The sequence below is a fragment of the Brassica napus genome, chromosome C3 (assembly GCF_020379485.1).
Source record: "Brassica napus cultivar Da-Ae chromosome C3, Da-Ae, whole genome shotgun sequence".
Lineage (NCBI taxonomy): Eukaryota > Viridiplantae > Streptophyta > Magnoliopsida > Brassicales > Brassicaceae > Brassica > Brassica napus.
In genome coordinates, this window is record NC_063446.1 from 24350033 (window position 1) to 24370344 (window position 20312).

Sequence of the window (20312 nt, forward strand, 5' to 3'; positions counted from 1 at the left end):
GCATATTATCTTATTAAGAAGAGTTTATCGGTGGATTCACCGAGACAGATTCCATTTCACTCTTCCTCGTCTTTTGAAGAGAGGACTTTTACACCATACCTTCTTTCCATGGAAGAAGATGATTTCTTGGCTTCACTGCCGAGCATTGGCTTCAGCTTTACCACCGGTTTGTTATCTTGCGTAGCGGTCTGTACGGGGCCAGAAGATGCAACAGAGATTAACATGTGTTGTCTCGCAGGTGAGAGTTGGCCCTCAACGTCATATCATTTGACTAAGTTTAAGCTGTCCGACTGTGTTGGATATGCCCCATTGACGCATCCAAGCCTTGTCTTGAATTCGATGTCATCTTCCTTTGAAGACCTATCTTTCTTAATTTGGATTGTTATCGTAGCTTATGCTTTTTATCAGAGAGGATGAATAATTCCCTCTTGTATTTGTAATCAAGAAAGTTGATGAATGAAAGTAAGTTTGTGTTCAAAAAAAAAAAAAGAGAATTGTTCTTTGATTTGTGTTCATCATTTTTAGAGTTTGCAAGGTAATACAAGTCTCTGGTTCTCTCTTTTTTTATCTATTTCTCTGTTTTTCATTATATTATGTATTAAAATGGTTTGGTTGTTATTTGTGTTGCTTCCAAGTTACGTTTGGTTTCTTTATTTTTTTTTAATTTGAGCAACTAGCTTTGATGTTTAACCCTCTTGTAGCAGGATCCTTGTGGAGCGTCTACTCTGATGCTGCTTGGGACCCTAGAACCGGAAACTGCGGTATGGGCTGGCACTTCAGCGACAGCATGGCTTCACCAGCAGGAAGCAACTCCTCAAAACGCCGCTCAGTCCCCTCAGCCCTTGTAGCAGAGGCATTGGCGTTAAAGACCGCAATCTCCGAAGCGGTCAACCGTGGCATTGATTCTCTTAGAGTGTTCTCTGATTCCAAAAGCCTTATCTCACTTCTTGTCACCAAGAAAAACCACACTTGGATTCAAGGAACACTCTTCGATATTCACTATCTATCTAGTTCTTTTAGTAACATATCTTTCCATTTCATCCCGCGTGTGGGAAATACTCTAGCTGATACTCTTACGAAATCAGCGCTGCTATCCTTAATCAACTCTCCGTCTGTGGATGAGTAAAGTACTCTTTATGTTTCTTCTTTAGCTAATCAATATGGTTTTTGATCAAAAAAAAATCTGTTTGTTTGTTTGTGATAAATTTTTTTGTGTGCATGCTCTTACTAATATTGATATATAATGAATATAGTTAATAAAACATTATTCACATATTACTCGTGGAAAATAGAGGGACTCCACCGACCAGAAACCTCCCAGGCCCGAGCCCCGATGTACGCCGCTTGGATGGATCTCCTCTGCTCCTCCACCTCCGCCTAGCTCTCCACCACGTGAAGCAGCTCCCCCCTTTCCTCGTGATGATGATGGTGACTGCTCCTCTCTGTCCGCTGTTCAGGCCTCCTCCTGACCCACCACCGTACAAGTTCCTCTCGTTGGCTTCCCTCTCTCTCGTCACTCCGCCGGAACCACCAGATCCTCCGGATCTACCCGCCGTCGTTGCTCTTCTTCGCTGCCTCAACACCTCTTCCAGTCTCTTTCCTCTGGCGACTCAAAACCTAGATCTGGATTTCCCAAATTTGACGCCTGAGTCTCGAGGCCGTGACGTTCCCTTCTTGTTATTTGGGGTTTCATCAGCCGTCTGTGGTTGTCTCTTCTCCATACCATCTACTCAAGCTTTTACCCAGATCTCAACTCTAAAGCCTCCATCTAGGATGACGACAAAGAATGGTGGTGGTGGTGGTTCCCCTGTGTCCGCTAGTGACACTTCATTAACCTACATGTTTCTTTCTCCTGTGATATACAGGTTTGTGTTTGGGTGTGTCGACTGGCCTTCAATCAGTTCTTGTTTCGACCTCCCTGCCACTCCTTTGTGTAAGGTTTTTCAGGGTCATCTTAGCTCCTTTTACTCTGCTAATCTAGAATATTCTAGACAGTTATTTATGTGGGTGACATTGGAACTGAGGTATAGAACTTTAGTTGGTGACATACCGATGGATTTAGTTTCATTAGGTTCTACCTTTACGACCTCCAGTAGCATTTATATCACCTTGGCGCGATCGTCTGCAGTATGCAGTTCTTGTACGGGTTCTAGGCTTGTGTATCTCTCTTCTTTGTGGCAGGTGGAAGAGAAGTTCATTGTCATCTTCAGGCCGTGGAATATGGATGTGGCGGGTTATGGTTTCCCGCTTGTTCCTCAGTTGAATCAGTTTTCTTTCCTAATATTTCCTCCTATATGGAGTGAATTGGATGAACATGTTTCGTTGGTACGTATTGCAAGGATCTTCCTCCCATCGAATGCTCTCTGCGTATGGTGCAGTGGGTGTGGTCCTACGGGTTACACTAGATGCGATCTTTGAAGAAGCTTATGACATTGTTGTGATACGATTTCATATGATTCTTTTTATGATTTGTATCACCATTTTATCCCTTATGTTATTGTTGTTGTTTGTTTGGCTGTTAATAGCCCCTTTGTATCCTCTTCCTCTATTAGAGCTTAAACATATTTAACATTAATGCAAGTATGGTTTGATCAAAAAAAAAAGAATATAGTTAATATAGTTCATAGACCTAAGGGATTTATAGTATACAGATATGATAAGTCCTAATCCTATTATGATATTTCCTTATCTTAATAAAATTGTCGAATACACATGTTTGAATCTTTGTTTTTTGTTTTGTTTTCTCTTCATTTTTCTCCCTTTTTTTTTTAATTCTCAGGAAAGGGAGAGAAAATTGGCGAAGAGACATGGAGTGGAATAAAACGTTACGGATGATCGCGATCGTAACATTAGTCACCATCTTAACAACAACCCCTGTAGAATCCGTCCCGCTCCAGGACATGAAGCCACGACGCCTTTAAACCCTCTCGTTGGATCAGAGTCTCCCGCTCCAGGACACGAAGCTAGGACACCTTTAAACCCTCTCTCTGAGTCAGAGTCTCCATCTCCGTCTCCATAGTCTCCCGCGCCAAAACTTTTGAAACAGCCGTTGTTGTTATCTCCAGAGATCAAATCTATCTGCGGCAAAACCGATAACCCTCTGCTATGCGAGTCTTCAATTAGTCCTCTCTTGACGACGACTTTGTTGAAACCAGACGCTTCCTCCGTCCTCGTCCTCGCGATCCAGGCTTCCATCAACGCCGTTAGCGCCGTCAAGGAAGGTGACGTTGGCACCGTTAACATTAACTTGACCGCGGCGATTACGGATTACGAGACGTGCAACGACGGTTTCGCGGAGGCGGGCCGGGGAGGTTAATCCGTTGGTTGACGTGGCGGATAGGCTTTGGAAGATGGTTAGTAACTGTCTCGCTATCATACGGCGTTACGTCCTCGAATCCTGAAAAAAAAAAATTAAAAACAAAAAAACGAAGTGTGGGTTATTTTCTTAAATTTGGGCATTAAAAGGGTTTGAACATGTTACTTACTATGTCTCTATCTCTCAACGTTGTTTCAAAAATATTTAAAAGAGAGGTGATGAGTGATGAATGAAGCTTTAGGGTTTATGTGGTAAACATTTAAAGCTCAGAGACATTTTCATGCATCCATTTAACTCCTCGTTATTGCATCGTCAGGTGTGTTTGGATACCAATTTATCGTGAAACAAAGTGACATATATAAAAGGTAAAAAATCGGGTGCTGCATGAACTAACACATGCACCAACTACGTTGGAGAGTGGAATCGTTAGAGGAAAAATGAACCTGGTATTGTTTATTTAGTGTTGTAGTCAGGAGCGGACCCAATTGTAAAGGTGTGGAGTCACTTGACACCACATAAAAAGAAAGGATAAAACTTTGTTTTGTATAGGAAATTGACAAAAAATGAGTGGCAGAGTTGGTAAAATATAGTTCTTGAAACCAAAGAAATCAGGGTCGGATACCCATCAATAACGCATTATCGCTTTTTGACCCCACTGATATTCAATCCTGGGTCCGCCCCTGGTTGTAGTATATAGCATGGGATCATCTTTGACGAAATTTTACCGCACATTTATCTACTACGTACGCACATAATTGTTTTTTTTTTCAACGCTGGTATAGTGCATTGAATTTTGACATGAATAACAAAGAAGAAAAACGACGTATAACAGAGATGAAATCATATCGTAACAAATATTTATATTTTGGTTGGTAAAATCGAATAATTTATGTTCTTTTTTTTTATTACACTTATTTTGTTAAAAAGAAACACTTTTAAGTTACAAAAAAAAAAAGAAACACTTTTAACAGTTTTGCAGAATAAAATCCTCAAATCTCCACCGAGTTAGAACAAAAAGGAGAGAAAAATCAACTTAAAATATTTTCCTAATAAAAACTATGATAAAAGAGAGATTGCGGTAAGAAAGACTAATAGACAGACCCCAACGTTAGATCTTTTCTGCTCATCATCTTCATCTCCAACCATGTAAGAACTAAAAATGTTCGACCTTAAACTTCCACTCGCCATTCACAGAATCATAAGACACGAACTCAGCTCCTTGTTCTTCAGCTTTCCTCTTGAGCATTTCCTTAGACTTCTCCACCCTCGGGCCTTCCTTCACTTGCTTCCCGCTCTTCTTGTCCATGCATTTTATGTTGAGCAACGTTACTTCCGCTGGCTTGTTCAGTCCCTGACCAACAGGAGGTTTTTGGCTCTCGTCCATGTACACAAGCACTTCCCTGTTGCTGAACTGAACCAACTTTTCCAAGTCGAGCTTACGCACATCCGTGTCTCCTAGAAACTTAATGCTTCCGTAACCGTGTCTACCGACAACAAAGTCCCTCACTCGTCCGGTATAACCAGGATTAGCCCTTTCCTTTGCAGCTAGCTCTTGGACCCGAGGCTCTGTGAAATACTCAGCTTTGGCAGCAATGACTCGATCTCTGCTCTACTTGGTGAACTCTTTGAGCCGTTCTTGTCGCCTCCGTGATTTTCATGTGCCACGTTAAGTTTCTCACTGGCTTTTACCGGAGGAGCATCACGAACTTCACCATTATTCTTATTCTCGTTGTTGGCTCCATTAGTAATAACCCCATTCGATATCTTACCATTCTCCTGCAGAGGGGTCGTCTCATCCTTCAGCGGTGCTGCTGTTTCCTTTTTAAGTGAGCGTATTAACAAAGCTCTCGGGTTTTCCCTTGGAGTGAGAAACGCATCAGCCCTAGCTAGGTGTATTGGAGTTCTCTTCATCACTGAAGAATGGAACCTTTGGACTATCATCCCCAGCACGGTACTTTCTTGCAGGCAGCATGACCCGCCTTTGCAAAAGATGTCGAGAAGTCAGGAGTGGTGACACTCTGGCTGGTGCAGGTCTATCAACGACAGGCAAGCTGGAGATTCCATACTGAATCGAAGGTGAATTTCCACCTTGACCAATTGAAATCTGAGGGACAGCAGGAAGCGTTCCAAATGGGCTTGTATTTAAGGAAGGAAAGCTTGTAGACATGTTTAGGAATCCAGTGGAAGGTGTACTGAAAATGCTAGGTTGGGTATTTGTATTTTGTCCAAACCCAGTCTGCGCAAATGAGGGGCTTGAGCTAAACAGCGGAGCTGACTGACTGTTGTTAAAGTATCCACTGCTAAATGCTGGAGATGACCCTTGTGCAGGAGTCGAACTAAACAGTGACGGAGAGGAGCCAGATGAACTGAAGACTGACGAAGAGGCAAATGAAGGAGTGCTTGATGGACCAAATGGCTGCGTTGTGGTTGCTGCAAAACCAGAGAGGATGGTCCAAAACCGGGTGTGGTATTTGATGAAGTTCCAAACAAGGATGGGGTAGTAGGTTGGCCAAAGGGAGACGAGAAATTTGTGTTAGTTGCTGAAAGGGTTTGGTGTGCTTTGAAAGGGGTTTGTTGGGTTTGCAGATGTCTGGCCGAAAGGGCTTGGGGTTGGTGCTGAAAGGGTCTGGCCGAAAGGGTTTGGGTTTGGGGCTATTGTGCTTTGAAAGGCGTGTGTTGGATTTGTAGGATTGGTAGATGTCAGGCCGAAAGGGTTCGTGGGCTGAGAAGAGAACACACTAGTTTGACCCGCAGGAAGTTTTCCACCTTTATCTCCTCTCTGGAAATCCTCCCACCTGAGCTCCTCATGGCATTTGTCTTTGTGGACAGTCATAGCAGAAATAGACTGTAGCTTCCCAGGGCCTCCAGTTCCAGACTCTGCATCTATTGTAGATGTATATGGAATGATTCTACTACCACCTTGTTGTTGATTTCCAAAGGTTGTTGAGTTCGAAGACTGAGAACCTTGAGCTCCAAAGGGAGAATGCGTAGCTGGGGAGGAGCCAAAACCAAAGGCAGGAGTGGTTGAAGCGCCAAACGCAGGAGCGGTTGAAGCGCCAAACCCAGGTGTACCAAAAGCACCTCCAGAACCAAAAGCATTGTTGCCAAATGCACTGCCAGAGTTACCAAAGGCAGGAGTGGGTGACACGCCAAATGCAGGTGTGCTTGAGGCACCGAAGGCAGATGTATTGGAGGAGCCGAAGGGTGTAGATGACCCGAAAGTGCTGTTTCCAAAAGCAGGCTGTGACTGTTGTGTGGTGCTTCCGAAAGGACTTGACTGAGGCGTTGAGGAGCCATTATGTCCAAAGGTTGGAGTGCCACCAAAAGGTGAAGGAGAATTGCCAAAGGCAGGAGCAGAAGGTGCTCCAAAGCTCGGAGTAGAGCTCCCAAACCCTTGTGATGAAGCACCGAAAGGGGAGGAAGCTTGAGCCTGACCAAACATAGAACCACCAGTCTGCGCGCCAAAAGGACTAGAAGCACCACCAAAGGGTTTTGGCGCAAAGGGATTATTACTAGACGCGTTGTTGTTCTGACCAAACACAGATTGAGTTTGGGTCCCAAAAGGACTGCTGCTGTTAGATCCCTGTCCAAAAGGATTAGATGCGCCAAACATCTTCTTTTGTATGTTCACAACTGTCTTAACCAAAGAGACTGTTTCTTCTAGACTGAAGTGCGACGAGGAATCAACGGATAGAGAGAGAGAGAAAACTCGCCGGAATACGAAAGCCTAAAAGTTGGGTATAATATTTTTTTTGAAGGTAAAAGCAGAGTTATATATAAACTGGCAGGTGGGTTGCGTCGTTCTCAAGTGCGTCAAGCGTACGCCTAGCGTCTTTCCGACGCCTCTGTCAATAATTTATGTTCATAATCATAAATATAATAAGGTTTCAACTTCTAGAATAAATCTTTATAAAGGGCCATTGATAAAATGATAGAAAGCCGAATTACATAAATAACCTCTTCTTAATGGGCCTGAATGTTAAGGGCCCAGCTCAAAAAAAGCAATTATATATTAATCGTCTTACGCTTTTACCTCAATCCTCAGACAAGGAAACACGGTGTCGCCTTCGCCGGCGACGTTTGAAACAGTCGGCAATGGAATCCACACACTTCATTCTTCTTCTCAACAACTCCATCTAGGGTTTCTGTCTCCTTCTTTCCCTCGTAAGTTCCCTCGCTTTCTCTCTCTCTTGTCGAATTAAATCATCAACAGAGGAAGCGTTAAGGTGGGGTTTAGTCTCTAGTTTCTAAATTGCGGACATCACTCTACTAAGTGAATCTAGGTTGTCTTAATCTTTGGCTTGTCTGGTTTCACAGTTCCATTGGGATATCTTCAATTGTTAATTAACTCTAATCTCTTCATGAAGCCTTCTCTTACAGCTGTTAGTGTTCTATTACTATGCATTAACTCTGGTCACTACGTTATGTCTTTTTGCTGCAGTTGTTTTGTCCTGGAATTTGAAGATAATGGAGCCAGTCTATGAAGGTTCAACTTCTACCTTATCTGGCTTCATGGATAGGAGAAGGAGAAGCCCTCTGATTCGTCGACCTCGTGATATAAAAGGGAGCTTGCATAGTTTCACTTTCAAGCTTGGCGGTGGCCTTACTCGTACTATCCAAACCAACTCAGAGGCGGGTGTTTATACCAAATCCACCACGGTATAATATAAACTCTTTGTCTGTTAGTTATTGTTGAACTTTGTTTTGGTTCTTGCCTAATGTTTTGAGATTAATGCAGGATAAGGTAAAAGGGAATGTACCAGAGCAGAAAACTATGTATCTAGGAGAGATACATCAATCCATGACCGAAAAGACCAAACGAGGTCTTAAAAAACGTTTGTTGGATCAAGAACAAGATAGTGACGATGAGGAGATTAGATACCTCGAGAAGTTAAAGTCTAAAAGGCTCACAAGGGATTATCAGACAAACATGGAAGACAGAGAACATCTCTCATCAGACAAACATGCTGTTACTGAAAGGAGTAAGCTGCGGCTGGGAACGGTTGAGGAAGGATCAACGAGTGGACACGTTCCTACAACACGTACCCGGGCTCCCACCGGGTCAAGTCCTCTTGAGTTTCCTGATGGCTTACCTTGCCTTTCTTCTAAAAGTGAGTTGCAACATTGCCCCCCTTTTTAGCATATGACAAGCTGTGAATGCTGATTCTGTAAAACTTGAACAATTTCAGGACAAAAGCAAAAGCTGTCTGAGGTAGAGCAACAATCCAAGAAGGCTGAAGCTACACAGAGACGAAGAATGCTATCTGAAAAGGCTGCTCAAGAAGCTGAGGTTAAGTTCAATACTCCCTCCCTTTCTTTTTATTTGATGTTTTTGGAGTTGTGCACACAAATCAATAAAGCATTTAATTTTATAGATTTTCTAAACAAAAACATCATCAACTACCTAATTAACCATAATTCAACCAATTAGAAAAATAATCTGTAGAATATAATAAGTCATATAGCACAAAAATCAATAAACTTTTACATTGAAAGTTGAATATTTTATGTAATTTGAAACAAACAAAAAAATCTTGAAAAAATCATCTATTAAAAAATAGAGGGAGTATATTTATCTGAATAATGCCAAGACAGTCCTGTAACGGTCCAAGATCATCTGTCTTCTTTACCAGGCTGAAGCTATCAGGAAGATACTTGGGCAAGACTCAGGGAGAAAGAAGAAAGAGGAGAAGATTAAGAAACAACAGGAAGAACGAGCTCAGGTACCTTAAAATAGCTGATGATGACATTCTTATCTTTTGTCTCTATCTGTCTCTCTTTGTGTTAACTTCATCTTCGCAGGAGAGAGCTACAAGAGCAAGCACACTCGCATCAAACACTGTCAGATTAGTTATTGGTCAAAGTGGAACAACTTTGACGTTTTCTGAAGACATTGGTCTTCCAGATATCTTCAAGCCAATCACCTGCAGGTATATGCAAGAATCTGAGTATAAGTATAGTATATAGAAACCATAATATTTGGAATGTGTGAGGTATTAAACTGTGTTTTTGTATGGATCTTTCTTCAGTTATCCTCCAACACGTGAGAAATGCGTGGGACCAAACTGTGAGAACTCGTACAAGTACAGGGACTCAAAGTCGAAGCTACCACTATGCAGTCTCAATTGTTACAAGGCTATGCAACAACCTTTGATTCATTGCTAATTGCTTAACAGAGTTTTGTTCAAAATGTATTATTAAACACGTAATTGTTTCTTTTAACATGAACAAACCTTCGCCTACGATACTTGTTTTCACTGAAACATTCATCATCAACAAAACCAATCAGTTGACGACAAATTTTGCTTTAACAATGAAAGCTCGCACGGTTTAGCTTCTTGGGCCTCATTTTGTAGGCTTAATATTACATTTCCCCTTCAAATATGGGCTCATTGAATAAAAACATTAATTATCAAAGAGAATTACATTTCGATTGTTAGATCCTTGGGCCTCAAATAACATCATCATTTCAAATTTTGGGCAGTAAGATAAATTAAATTAGAAAAAATAGTCGTTGAGTGGAATTATGGAATTTTACTACTAAACTAAACCACTTTTGTTTTTAGTGTTACATAATTAATATATAAATAATATGTTGACTAGTAGTAGGGTAAACTAAATTTAAAAAACAATATGAAATTTATCACTAAACTACAGCCACTTTTGTTTTTAGTGTTACATAATTAATATATAAATAATATGTTGAGTCGTAGTAATGTAAACTAAATTAAAAAAAATATATAAAATTTACCACTAAACTACAACCATTTTTGATTTAAATATTACATAATTAATATATAAACAATATGTTAAGCCGTAGTAAAATAAATTAAAACTAAAAAAATAGTGTGGTTGCTAAGAATTGAACTCAAGATACTACGGCCATGATCTTACAACTATATTACAACCACTTTACAATCTTAAAATTATATATTTAGTATATAAACAACCGTAATAACTAATAAGGTAAATTAAATTTAAAAATATAGTATGACCGACAAGAATTGAACTCAAAACTAATTCCATGGCCACAAATGGAATTATACCACTAAACAACAACCAATTTTGTTTTTAGTGTTACATAATTAATATATAAACAATATGTCAAGCTGTAGTAATGTAGATTAAAACTAAAAAGATAGTATGGCTACTGAGAATTGAACATTAACCTTAACTTGTAAACATGAACCCATCTTGGACATGAGCCACACTATTTGTTTTTCCGATTCCACTTAAATGCCACATTTACACATTAACCAACCAACTTGTGGTGGTCTCTGATGAGCCTACTAGATTAAGCTTTTCGATTTTAGTGGATTAGATTAAGCTTTTCGATTTTAGTGGACATTGAAGAAAAGTTAAATGTGAGATTTGTATGGTTGGCTACTTTGACATAACTAGGAGTGTAGTGTTGGATTCTTTGTTTTATTTAAGAACTTGTAACCATAACAAACTCTAGTGATATACATATCAAATCCAAACTCACAATACAAAAGATATCAAAATCATATTATTCATTTCTAACATCTAAAACATGATTTTGATAACAGTCCTTGGATGCTCATCAAAAATATAGCGAAAAGAGTGGGAATATCCACTAAGAGGATCTGTTAAAGAAAACAAGCTTCTTTTTTTATCAATCATCTGCAAGCATATGATTAATAGTAGATATGCTCAACTAAAATTCAATAAAGCAAACATGAAAAGATAATGATCATCCCTAGATATGTTAAAACTTAAAAGCAAACATGTTTTAATAGCTAATTTGGAATATTTCATATCTAGTCTTGCTGTCTCATAGTCAATTGGGCCTCGAATTGTGAGACTCTCGGCGTTTTACAAAGCAGTGTGTTGAAGTAGCACACGTAAGATTTTTAAAAGATAAAAGGTTGTGTGGTCACATCCCCTCTGCAAAGCATTCACTAACAAACAATCGTTGACCAATTCATCTAGAGTAGGGCTTCGAAGCATCCCCACAGAACCCGCATCATGTTTCTTTAAAATGTGATGTATTGAGAATTGAACATTAACCTTAATTTGTGGACATGAACTCATCTTGGACATGAGCCACACTATTTGTTTCCCCAATTCCACTCAAATGCCACAATACACATTAACCAACCAGCTTGTGGTGGTCTCTGATGAGCCTACTAGATTAAGCTTTTCGATTTTAGTGGACTAGATTTAGCTTTTCAATTTTAGTGGACACTGAAAAAAGTTAAATGTGAGATTTGTGTGGTTGACATATTTTGACATAACCACGGCGGTAGTGTTGGATTCTTTGTTTCATTTAAGAATTTGTAACCGATTATACATATCAAATCCAAACTCACAATACAAAAGATTTCAAAATCATATTATTCATTTGTAGCATCTAAAACATTATTTTGATAACACTACTTGGATGTTCATCAAAAATATAGTAGAGAGAATGGGTATATCCATTAAGAGGATCGTTTAAAAAAACCATTAGAAGCTTGTAACTAAGAAAAAGTTAGTTAATAATGTCTTTGATCAAATCTGAGACTGTGTTAAGATGTCTTTGATCAAATCAGAGACTGTTAAGTTTTTCCAAAGATAAATATATCTATATTATTAATATTGACGTATTTTTATATCTTTTAATTTTGCACTAATATTACAACTTGTGCTATTATGCATTACTTTTCATTTATAAATTGGCATAACAAATATATTTATTTACCCTAATCATATGCTATATTTAAATGCACTTGTATCCTTCTTTAGTTACTCTAATAACATACATAATCAAATGAACAAAAAGTCAATTTTAACAAAGAATAAAAAAATCAATAATTTAATCAAAATTAAAATATTTATAACACATTGATTTTATACTATAAGTTTCATTCTATATTTCAAAATTTTAAACCCATTGACTATTTATTTAAATTAGATATGTTCTCTAGATCCAAAGATTCTATTGTTATATTAGAAGGTATATTATTTTGTAGTTTATTACATTTATAATGTCATATTTTAATCTTTTTGAATTAGATTAAACCAAATGAATAACTCACACATTTTTATTTACTGGAAATAGGTATTTTATAGTATTATATAAGCAAAATAACTTATAGACATTTAAATTTAAAAGATAGGATTCAAACCAAAAAAATACATTGTTGTTTTTAAACTGAAACAATTAAACTAAAAAGTTATCCCGGCTGCAAACACTATGGACGGCGACCCTGTTACATCTCAAACAGCCGCTCACTATACACTTGTTCCGCTCCTTTTGTTGCCACAAAGCTTTCTTTAACTTTCTCACGTCTCCTTCTCAGTCTTAAAACTCTGAAGCGTTTTCTATTTGCACCTATGAGAGTGCCTTCCGTCCACAGCCACAACTTATATAGAACTCCAGAGGTGTTGAAATCTCAGGATCCATTTACAGCCATCTCAGGTGATGATTTGGGAGTTACTACCATGGATTCTTCCCCATTCAGCTTTCCATTGTCTGATGATGCTCCGTGTTCAGAACTAGAAACTCCATCATCCTTATGATTTTCGTCATCTGAATTGCTACTGTTATTCTCTTCACTACTTCTCGAGTCCTCTGGTTCCTTAGCTACAATCGACCGTGCTGGAGATCCAGTGGTGCCTTGACTTTTCCTACCGGCTAGCACTGCATGGCTTAGCGTCGAACACAGCACGGCAAATACATTTTCTCTTTTCGAATTTTTACCCAGCCGTGGTTTCTTGGACGAATCTTGTCCCCTTTCTATTAAAGGGGATTTGCGTTTCAGCCTAAGGAGCTCGCCTTCGTCCTCTTCAGAGGCTTCTGGCTGCTTCCGAGGAGGCGGCTTATAGTCTTCATCATCTTCATCGTCCTCATAGTCAACCAAGCCTCCAGACCTCGGGCTATATAGTTGATAGAGGCGCAAACCAAAACCCATCAGACAAAACTGTTTCAAATAATTTTCATTAATTTTCATTGTGGAGCTAAACTACTATACCTGGAAGAAGTAGAGCTTGGAGCCACTCCATTTGAAAGATGAGGAGGCTTCGGTTGTTCTTTCTGTGTATTAGAGGCAGGTTTTTCCTTTTGTGTATTAGAAGCAGATGCAGAATCTTCTTCATCGCTGTCAGTACTTAAATGTGTGAGAAACGTTCAAGCAGAAGAAAAAAAAATAGAATGTTTTAACGGCCAGAGATAAACCTGTCCTCGTTGAAATAATCTTCCTCCTCTTTATCCAATGCACGCTCCTCAACTTTTCTTCTCGGATCAACCTCATCAGCACTGCTTTTCGGTACGGCGCTTTCTAAGCACTGAAGACAACATTGTTTGAACAAAGATACAGACAACTTTTTCTAAAGTAAAAAAAAAAATCAGGATCCTGAAGCAATACCTGCTCATACTTGATCTTAAAAGCCTGGATAGAGGCTAAGCACTGAAACGGAGCCAACCGGTCCCAGAACGTATCAACTATGTATTTGAGCAACAGAGTTGCATTTCCCTACACATAAAGAAAATGATCACTAAATACGATACCATCTATAACTAAATACACAAAAGGGGGAAAAGGATGAAAAAAAACCTTGCGTATGTGCTCAAGCAGATCCAAGACTGCTGAGTTCAACAGATTGTAGCGGTTCCCATTGGCAATGAAGACATCCATAACCGGTTTCAGCATGTTGTTCTTAACAACGTAGTTCTGGACAAAATCATCCTGCAATAGAAATATATTCAGAAAGTAAGTCATCTGATGAGATATTATGTAGTCATGATGGAATATCAAAGGTGGTGTCAGTGGAGAAGAAAAAGTTAGTTGTCACAAGCAAGTAGGATAAGTTTATCTAACTACTTCGCAGAAAGCATGAATCGCTATTATACTAATATGATTCAGTTATTCATTTACTGGGAGCGTTCAGGAACTATTTTCAGATGACCAATTGTATATCGTTTCGGGTTCAAATAAATCCACTCACATGCACAGATAGGAGAGTACGGACAAATCTTATAGCAGCAACCACAAGGTATTTTTCCTTTCTCCGTGTGAGATGCAAGACCTTTTCAGTCACATTGTTTTGGAGAAAACTGCATCTGTAAAAAAAGATGAAAGTGCACAAAAATATTTATTAAACGGGTTCCAGCATGAGAATTAAACAGATTTTTTTTTTTTTAAATAAGCATCAACATGATTACTTTGTTCTGGATGAATCTTGCATGATGCAAAAGCACAACAGTTCACATATGTTCAGTAAGACTTCAGGCTTTGTGCGAATCCTTCTCGCTGGACCTTCGGATGTATTGCCTGACGTCTCAGGACATGAGGCAGTAATAATATCCACTATCTCAGGTAGATGTTTCTCGTAGAAAATATCCAAGATAGTTGATCTCTGCTAAAATGAGATGGGTCAGTGAATAATACAAATCAGGATGTCTATCTACCATATTAGAACAGAAACATGGGTAGCAACACAGAGACTCAGGGCTTTGAAAATTGTAGCAGATAGCTTGAAAAACACTAGTGAAAACAAAAATTCAAGAAAGAACTTTATAGTCTGCTGATTCAAGGATACGCAAGATATTGACGGAAACTTTTCTTAGCAAGCTCGACTATAAATGGATTCCAAAGGAGGATACCACCCTCTATATTTATCACAAATTGAAAGGAAAGAAGGATGCACCTGAGCTCCACCAGACAATGCATTTGTATCCAGTAATGTTCGGATTATTTCTAGAAATTGACAATGCATCTTATCACCGAAGTCTTCCATCATTCCCTTCACCTGTTACATAATCAAGAGAGACAACTATAACTCAAATCTAAAACACACAAAAAAGAAAGCAAAAAAAAAAACTTTCAGCTGACGAAACAACCCAAAGGCTTACAGAAAATTACCAGGAGATCGAGAAGGGGGGTTCCTTCTGTGCGAACAACATAAGAACGTAAAAGACTGGGGTCTTGATTCAAGAAAAGAATCAGGATATCTGTTCTGCATCCACAACAATATTACTTTGGGTATGCAGCTTGCAAATAACCACTAAAATTTCTTACAGCCACAAGAAAAAAGAAACAGAGTAACCAGAATGAGCTATCGGCTTTAATAAATAGTATACCCAGTTAATACGAGTTTTTTGTCTGGAATCTGCAAGACTTCCTCTATGACATGAAAAATTCCTTCATTGACAAGGTCCCTGAAAAATAATTGACAAGACAAGTACGATAACTGAGAAACAGATCCCTAAAGAAGATTCTTAAAGAAGCACTTAACAAAGAGAAGGAATTTAGTTTCTGGTGAGTACATACCTAAAAAGCCGCAGCTGCTGCACCACTTGGAGGCTCTTGCTTAAACTACAAAATTCGTGCAAGAAATATACCTATTTTAAAGAGAATGAGGCATATCAGTCCAACTAACTCAACTGAAAAGCAATATTTTTTAACGGTGATGTGTTGAGGCATAAAAGAAAATAACAAATGCCTCTTGAAGTCAGGAAATACCAAATTTTTCTTGGATTCCATAGATGTAGAAGGTGACCTAAACCTTGCAAATAATTCCTGAATAAAAGTGCTATCATCCTTCAGCAATGAAACAACCTGGAGAAGATGCACTTCAGTTAAACAAAATTCTGGAATCCATTATCTCAATGCCATATATTTGAAAGCATTTCCGTGGATAACTTACAATGGCATTGTTGGCATGGATAACTGAATTCAAGTTTGCAACAATAGCATCATCTAATACTCTGCCCAGGACAACATCCTGTAAAATGTGACAATAGGTGAGAAACCTAATACCGTAACGAAGAGGCATAAAAGTTGGACGAAAAGTGATGGGATCCAACCTTCAAGTAGCCAATTCTGTACGTTTGGTGTATCTTTGACAGGACTAACGGATCTTTAATTGGTATAGCCTGCACAAATAAAGAGCAAAAATAAAGAGCTATGCTAAACAGCTAAAGAGTAAAGACTCCAAGAATAAAATTTCTAAACATCCTAGATTAATCGCTCTAAATGTCAATGAAAGCAAATCCCAAAGTATCCATAGTGAGCAAATTCTTTTTTTACAAAAACAGAAACTATACCTAACATTTCTAGGATGCATATTCTGTTCTTGTAAAAGGAAAGCGTTTCTAATATTCCTCCAAGTCCAGTCTACGTTAGTGGTCCTGAACTACATGAAATCAGTAACATGAGGGAACATTGTATTACCTCCTTAAAAACGACATGCTCCTTCAGAAAATTCCGGTGATGCTGAGAGTGAGGAACACCGGGATCATCTATCAGAAGATCAACATGCAGCATCAAATATTTGCTAAATACGAGGCAACGGGAAAAAAAGAGAAAGCAACACATTGGCTATAATATTTGTTGTCGCATACACAAACCCTTAAGAAAAAGTCTATTTGATCCAGCAAGAAACTCTCCACCTACTAATCAAGAAACATAAGCTCTCGTTGTCCATGTATGATTAAGGATATGAAACCACAAGAACGTTTCTCGAAAGTGTAAATATCTAGAAGGCCTATCCTACATATATCCACCAGCTACAAAACTAAGGGATCATTAGATTCAACTAGTGACATCAAAGTGAAACTTACACTCAAGGCATCCAATAATTTCCATGATCAGCTCATCTCCAAATATTTTCTCCAAGATCTGAGAACTGTTGAGCAAAACTGCATATAAAAGCACAAGAAATGCTGTACATTAAGAGAAAAATAATAAAATGTGGATGGAAAACGTGACAATGATATGTATGTGAATACTAACTGATTCCCTTGACAATATTGAATATCATGTGAAGGCCATCAACATTTTCCAATTCCTCGCATATTTTAAACACAGCCATCAGATTCCGGAAGAAATCATTCTGCGCCACGGGAAAAGGTAGCTTTAGGAGATAAACTATTACAATTAGTAAAAAATGAAGAGTTGACATTGACATCACAAACTTTGAGTAACCAAAAGACGAAAACAAATCAATATAGGGCTCTACTATATCAACGGACATGTTATTGCTAGCGGTTGTAACTTGTAAGTAAACATAAATAATATAATACCACTGACAGAATAAATGAAAAACTTAAGCGTGCAATAAGATTTTCCCGAGCGAGTGCAAGCTTAATATCACACTAAACTGAACTGGCAAGGACAAGAATACTTAATAACTTACATCCTTCAATACAAGTTCAGTTAGACGCATCTGGTCTGTCATGCCACTCTCCGTAACAATCTGCAAGATGGAAAGATAAAACAAAATATTTGAAACTAAACCCAGGAATCACCACACACGAGACATCAAAAAAACATAGGGCCAGTAGAATGTATAACCTTCAGTATTAGGGGAAGTGTACTAAGCTGTACAGCAGGAAGCTCCCTCAACTCGCTATTCAAGCTGTGAAAAGTTTCACCTGCTCAATCACCGATGATTACATAATCAGAAGTAAAATATATATACAACTTGCAAGATGCAGACTGTGTCCTTGGAAAACGATCAAACAATCCAATCACCATGAAAGTGCTGTAGACACTGTCTGCTATCAGTTAATCTGAAATGCAAATGCCAAAGAGGCTAAGGGATGATTCATGATATCTGATAACTCGGTTACAAAGTAAAACCCTCAAGTTACTTTACAGCAAAAATCAAATGAGAACTTTAAATCAAATCAGGATAGAGTCGAATAGATTAAGCATATACTACATATAAGAAGAATATCAAGATTAATAAGAAGCTAGGTTTCAATCAGCATATAAATGTTGAAACAAATATTCACAAAATATTCTGATGTTAAAAGGCGGTTCAACAAACCTAGCTAAGAACCATGCATTACTACTACAAAAGCTTGAAACACTATTTAAATTCACTTCCGTGACACAGAACTTAACGTACATAGTAAGTATATGCTAAACAAAAAGCAAGTCACAATTAACAAAGATCAACAAATATAAATCCTCCAGAAGAAAATTCTTACTGTTCAGAGAGCTGAAATGCAAATTCCGTTGCGTAGCGCCGATTTGGTCCCTGAATATTACAAAAACCATAATTGCAGTCAAGAGTACTAACACGTATAAGAATGAAGGATGTCAAGAAGGGGACAATAGGAGAAAATTTCTTCACTAACCATACATAAGAGCACCCAGCAGTCTCTTGAAAGCTCAAAGCCATTTCTGTTGAACGCTCAGGGTCTCTCCATGAGATTATCGTGTCTGTACATTGAATAAATACCACTTATCCACACACACACACACACAAAAACAGAACCCACGACGGACAAAAAAACCTACCTTCTTGCTTCCTATAAATATCCTCAGGGTTAATGGGATGCACAAGTAACATCGCGTTATCTTCTTCATCGGTTACACAAAGACTGAGCTCTTCGGAACGCTGCATCACATAGCATTTCCATTAAGCAAACAAGTACTGAAAGTTTATTTACAGAATAAGTCAAATAGAATTAAAAAAAAAACATACATCCACATAGTCGATGCTTACATGCCCAGTCCCTCGATCATCCCATTTACCATCTTCATTCAAATGATAAACCTTCACTCTCTAAAACAAATTGATTCAATTCAACAACAAAAAAAAAATCATCAAACACACAACTTTATAACGTTTATATACTGTCAATCAATTGAATAGCACAGTGATTTGCTAGGTAGCTATGAATCAGGGAGCATAGTAACATAACTAATCGAAGAAACCCTAGCTCGAATCAAGTAACCAAAGCGAGAGCGAGACACACACACACACACCTGCATAGAACTGGAATTGGAATTGGAATTGGAATCAGATTGTGACTTTTCAGGGGCGCCCATGACTGACTTCTCCACCTCCAACACCAAATCGAGCCGAGAAAGTGAAGATGCTGACACCGAAGTAAAATTAGGGTTTTGGAGCAGAACTAGACGCCGGCGATAAAGGCGGGAGATTCAGCTCTCGAAGGGAACGAAATCGAATAGGAAACCCTAATTACCAATACGGAGAATCACAATAAAATTGACAATCTCTCTCTCTCTCTCTCTCTCTCCCTCTCTCTCTCTCTAGCTTTTTTTTTTTCTTCTGCGAAAGCTTTCTCTAACCTTCGAAATGCCAAAGAAGAGAGAAGAAAGGAAAAAAAGGAAAATAAAATTAAAGCAGTGGAAAATATTATAATTCTTCAGACGTTATGGTCAATATTCCACTAATACCCCTCAGGAACTATCGATATCTACAAAAAGGGCCGTTAAGTGCGAGGCATACATCGCCACGCGCTCTCTTCCCGCGAATCTGCTCGCTCTCATTAGAAATGACAGCCTGGGATATTGGTAGCTCATGTCTGTTTAGATTAGTGAGGCTCTGAAGTGCGTTGACTATGTGGTCAAGTAAATACCCACGTGGCTTTAGGTAGTTGGTAGATCGGTCCAAAAGCGCAATAAAAAGGAGAGGCGAGGAATCGAAATCACACGGCACGAGCTGTGTATACTTCTCGTGCACTGAGAAGGGGTTCTTTCGTCATAATCATTACAAATTATTTCTTTTCTTTTACAATAATTACGATTTTTATTTCTGACATAATCACCAATTATAGCCAGGATTTTAACAAATCCACCATGGTTTATCCCAAACACTACGTCTAATCACATTTTTAACTACGGGTTTCTTATTCGATACAGTGTGATCTTCATGTTATAAGTAAGTCGAAAATTGAGGAGAAAATAATCAAAAATTAATTTAATTTACTTCTCGCCATGGATTTATTTTCATCAATATACTTAAAAACTATTATAAATGGCATTTTAACTAATTAGGCATACTAAGATTAGAGACGATGGCACGCTTTGATATTCACACACGGTTTCCATTCACAAAACAAACAATAAAGGGCTCCAAACAGTGTCAATGGTCCATCAGCTATGTGGTCACATTTATACACCAGCTTAAACTAGAGAAAACGAATATAGAAGTTTAGCAAATCTTAAGCCTCTTAGAGATATATACAACTAAAACAAGGAGACAAAAGGAGTGTCAAAAGTTAAATACCCAT

The 20312-nt window shown here is 38.5% G+C and overlaps 2 protein-coding genes and 1 pseudogene across 3 annotated transcripts; 1 reads left to right on the plus strand and 2 right to left on the minus strand.

Moving 5' to 3' along the window:
* Positions 1-4202: 4202 nt before the first annotated feature.
* LOC106388939 lies at positions 4203-7149 on the minus strand (annotated as a pseudogene).
* Positions 7150-7352: 203 nt separating this feature from the next.
* LOC106388938 (INO80 complex subunit B) lies at positions 7353-9558 on the plus strand. The gene is made up of 7 exons (XM_013829111.3): positions 7353-7480; positions 7758-7975; positions 8055-8427; positions 8506-8606; positions 8950-9039; positions 9119-9246; positions 9346-9558. Exons 2-7 carry the CDS (start codon positions 7784-7786, stop codon positions 9479-9481), a joined length of 1020 nt encoding a protein of 339 aa, XP_013684565.1. The 5' UTR covers positions 7353-7480; positions 7758-7783; the 3' UTR covers positions 9482-9558.
* A 2787-nt stretch (positions 9559-12345) lies between these two features.
* On the minus strand, positions 12346-19401 carry LOC106388937 (serine/threonine-protein phosphatase 4 regulatory subunit 3). Of its 2 annotated transcripts, XM_048750139.1 has the most exons (24): positions 19042-19401; positions 18758-18838; positions 18571-18670; positions 18408-18492; positions 18258-18307; positions 17617-17696; positions 17459-17518; positions 17056-17155; positions 16884-16961; positions 16495-16562; positions 16128-16196; positions 15968-16045; positions 15784-15879; positions 15592-15662; positions 15402-15479; positions 15184-15277; positions 14969-15070; positions 14484-14677; positions 14267-14381; positions 13876-14007; positions 13687-13794; positions 13497-13606; positions 13294-13419; positions 12346-13198 (listed from the first exon to the last, which is right to left on the minus strand). In XM_048750139.1, the coding sequence occupies exons 1-24, from the start codon at positions 19102-19104 to the stop codon at positions 12715-12717; spliced, it is 2622 nt and encodes an 873-aa protein (XP_048606096.1). In that variant the 5' UTR covers positions 19105-19401; the 3' UTR covers positions 12346-12714. The 2 variants fall into 2 exon arrangements, 1 of the variants encoding a protein (XP_048606096.1); XR_007320388.1 differs by lacking the exons at positions 12346-13198; positions 13294-13419; positions 13497-13606; ... (1 more) ...; positions 13876-14007; positions 14267-14381 and having other exon boundaries at positions 14491-14677; positions 15184-15272; positions 19042-19395.
* Between the last annotated feature and the right edge of the window lie 911 nt (positions 19402-20312).

Coding starts and splice junctions, on each gene's coding strand:
- LOC106388938 (XM_013829111.3), top strand. CDS start 7,784: ATGGAGCCAGTCTATGAAGGTTCAACTTCTACCTTATCTGGCTTCATG. Junction 8,428..8,505: donor ACCTTGCCTTTCTTCTAAAA/GTGAGTTGCAAC, acceptor GAACAATTTCAG/GACAAAAGCAAAAGCTGTCT. Junction 9,040..9,118: donor AACAGGAAGAACGAGCTCAG/GTACCTTAAAAT, acceptor TCATCTTCGCAG/GAGAGAGCTACAAGAGCAAG.
- LOC106388937 (XM_048750139.1), bottom strand. CDS start 19,104: ATGGGCGCCCCTGAAAAGTCACAATCTGATTCCAATTCCAATTCCAAT. Junction 16,046..16,127: donor ACAGAATTGGCTACTTGAAG/GTTGGATCCCAT, acceptor CACATTTTACAG/GATGTTGTCCTGGGCAGAGT. Junction 15,663..15,783: donor TGGAATCCAAGAAAAATTTG/GTATTTCCTGAC, acceptor TCTTTAAAATAG/GTATATTTCTTGCACGAATT.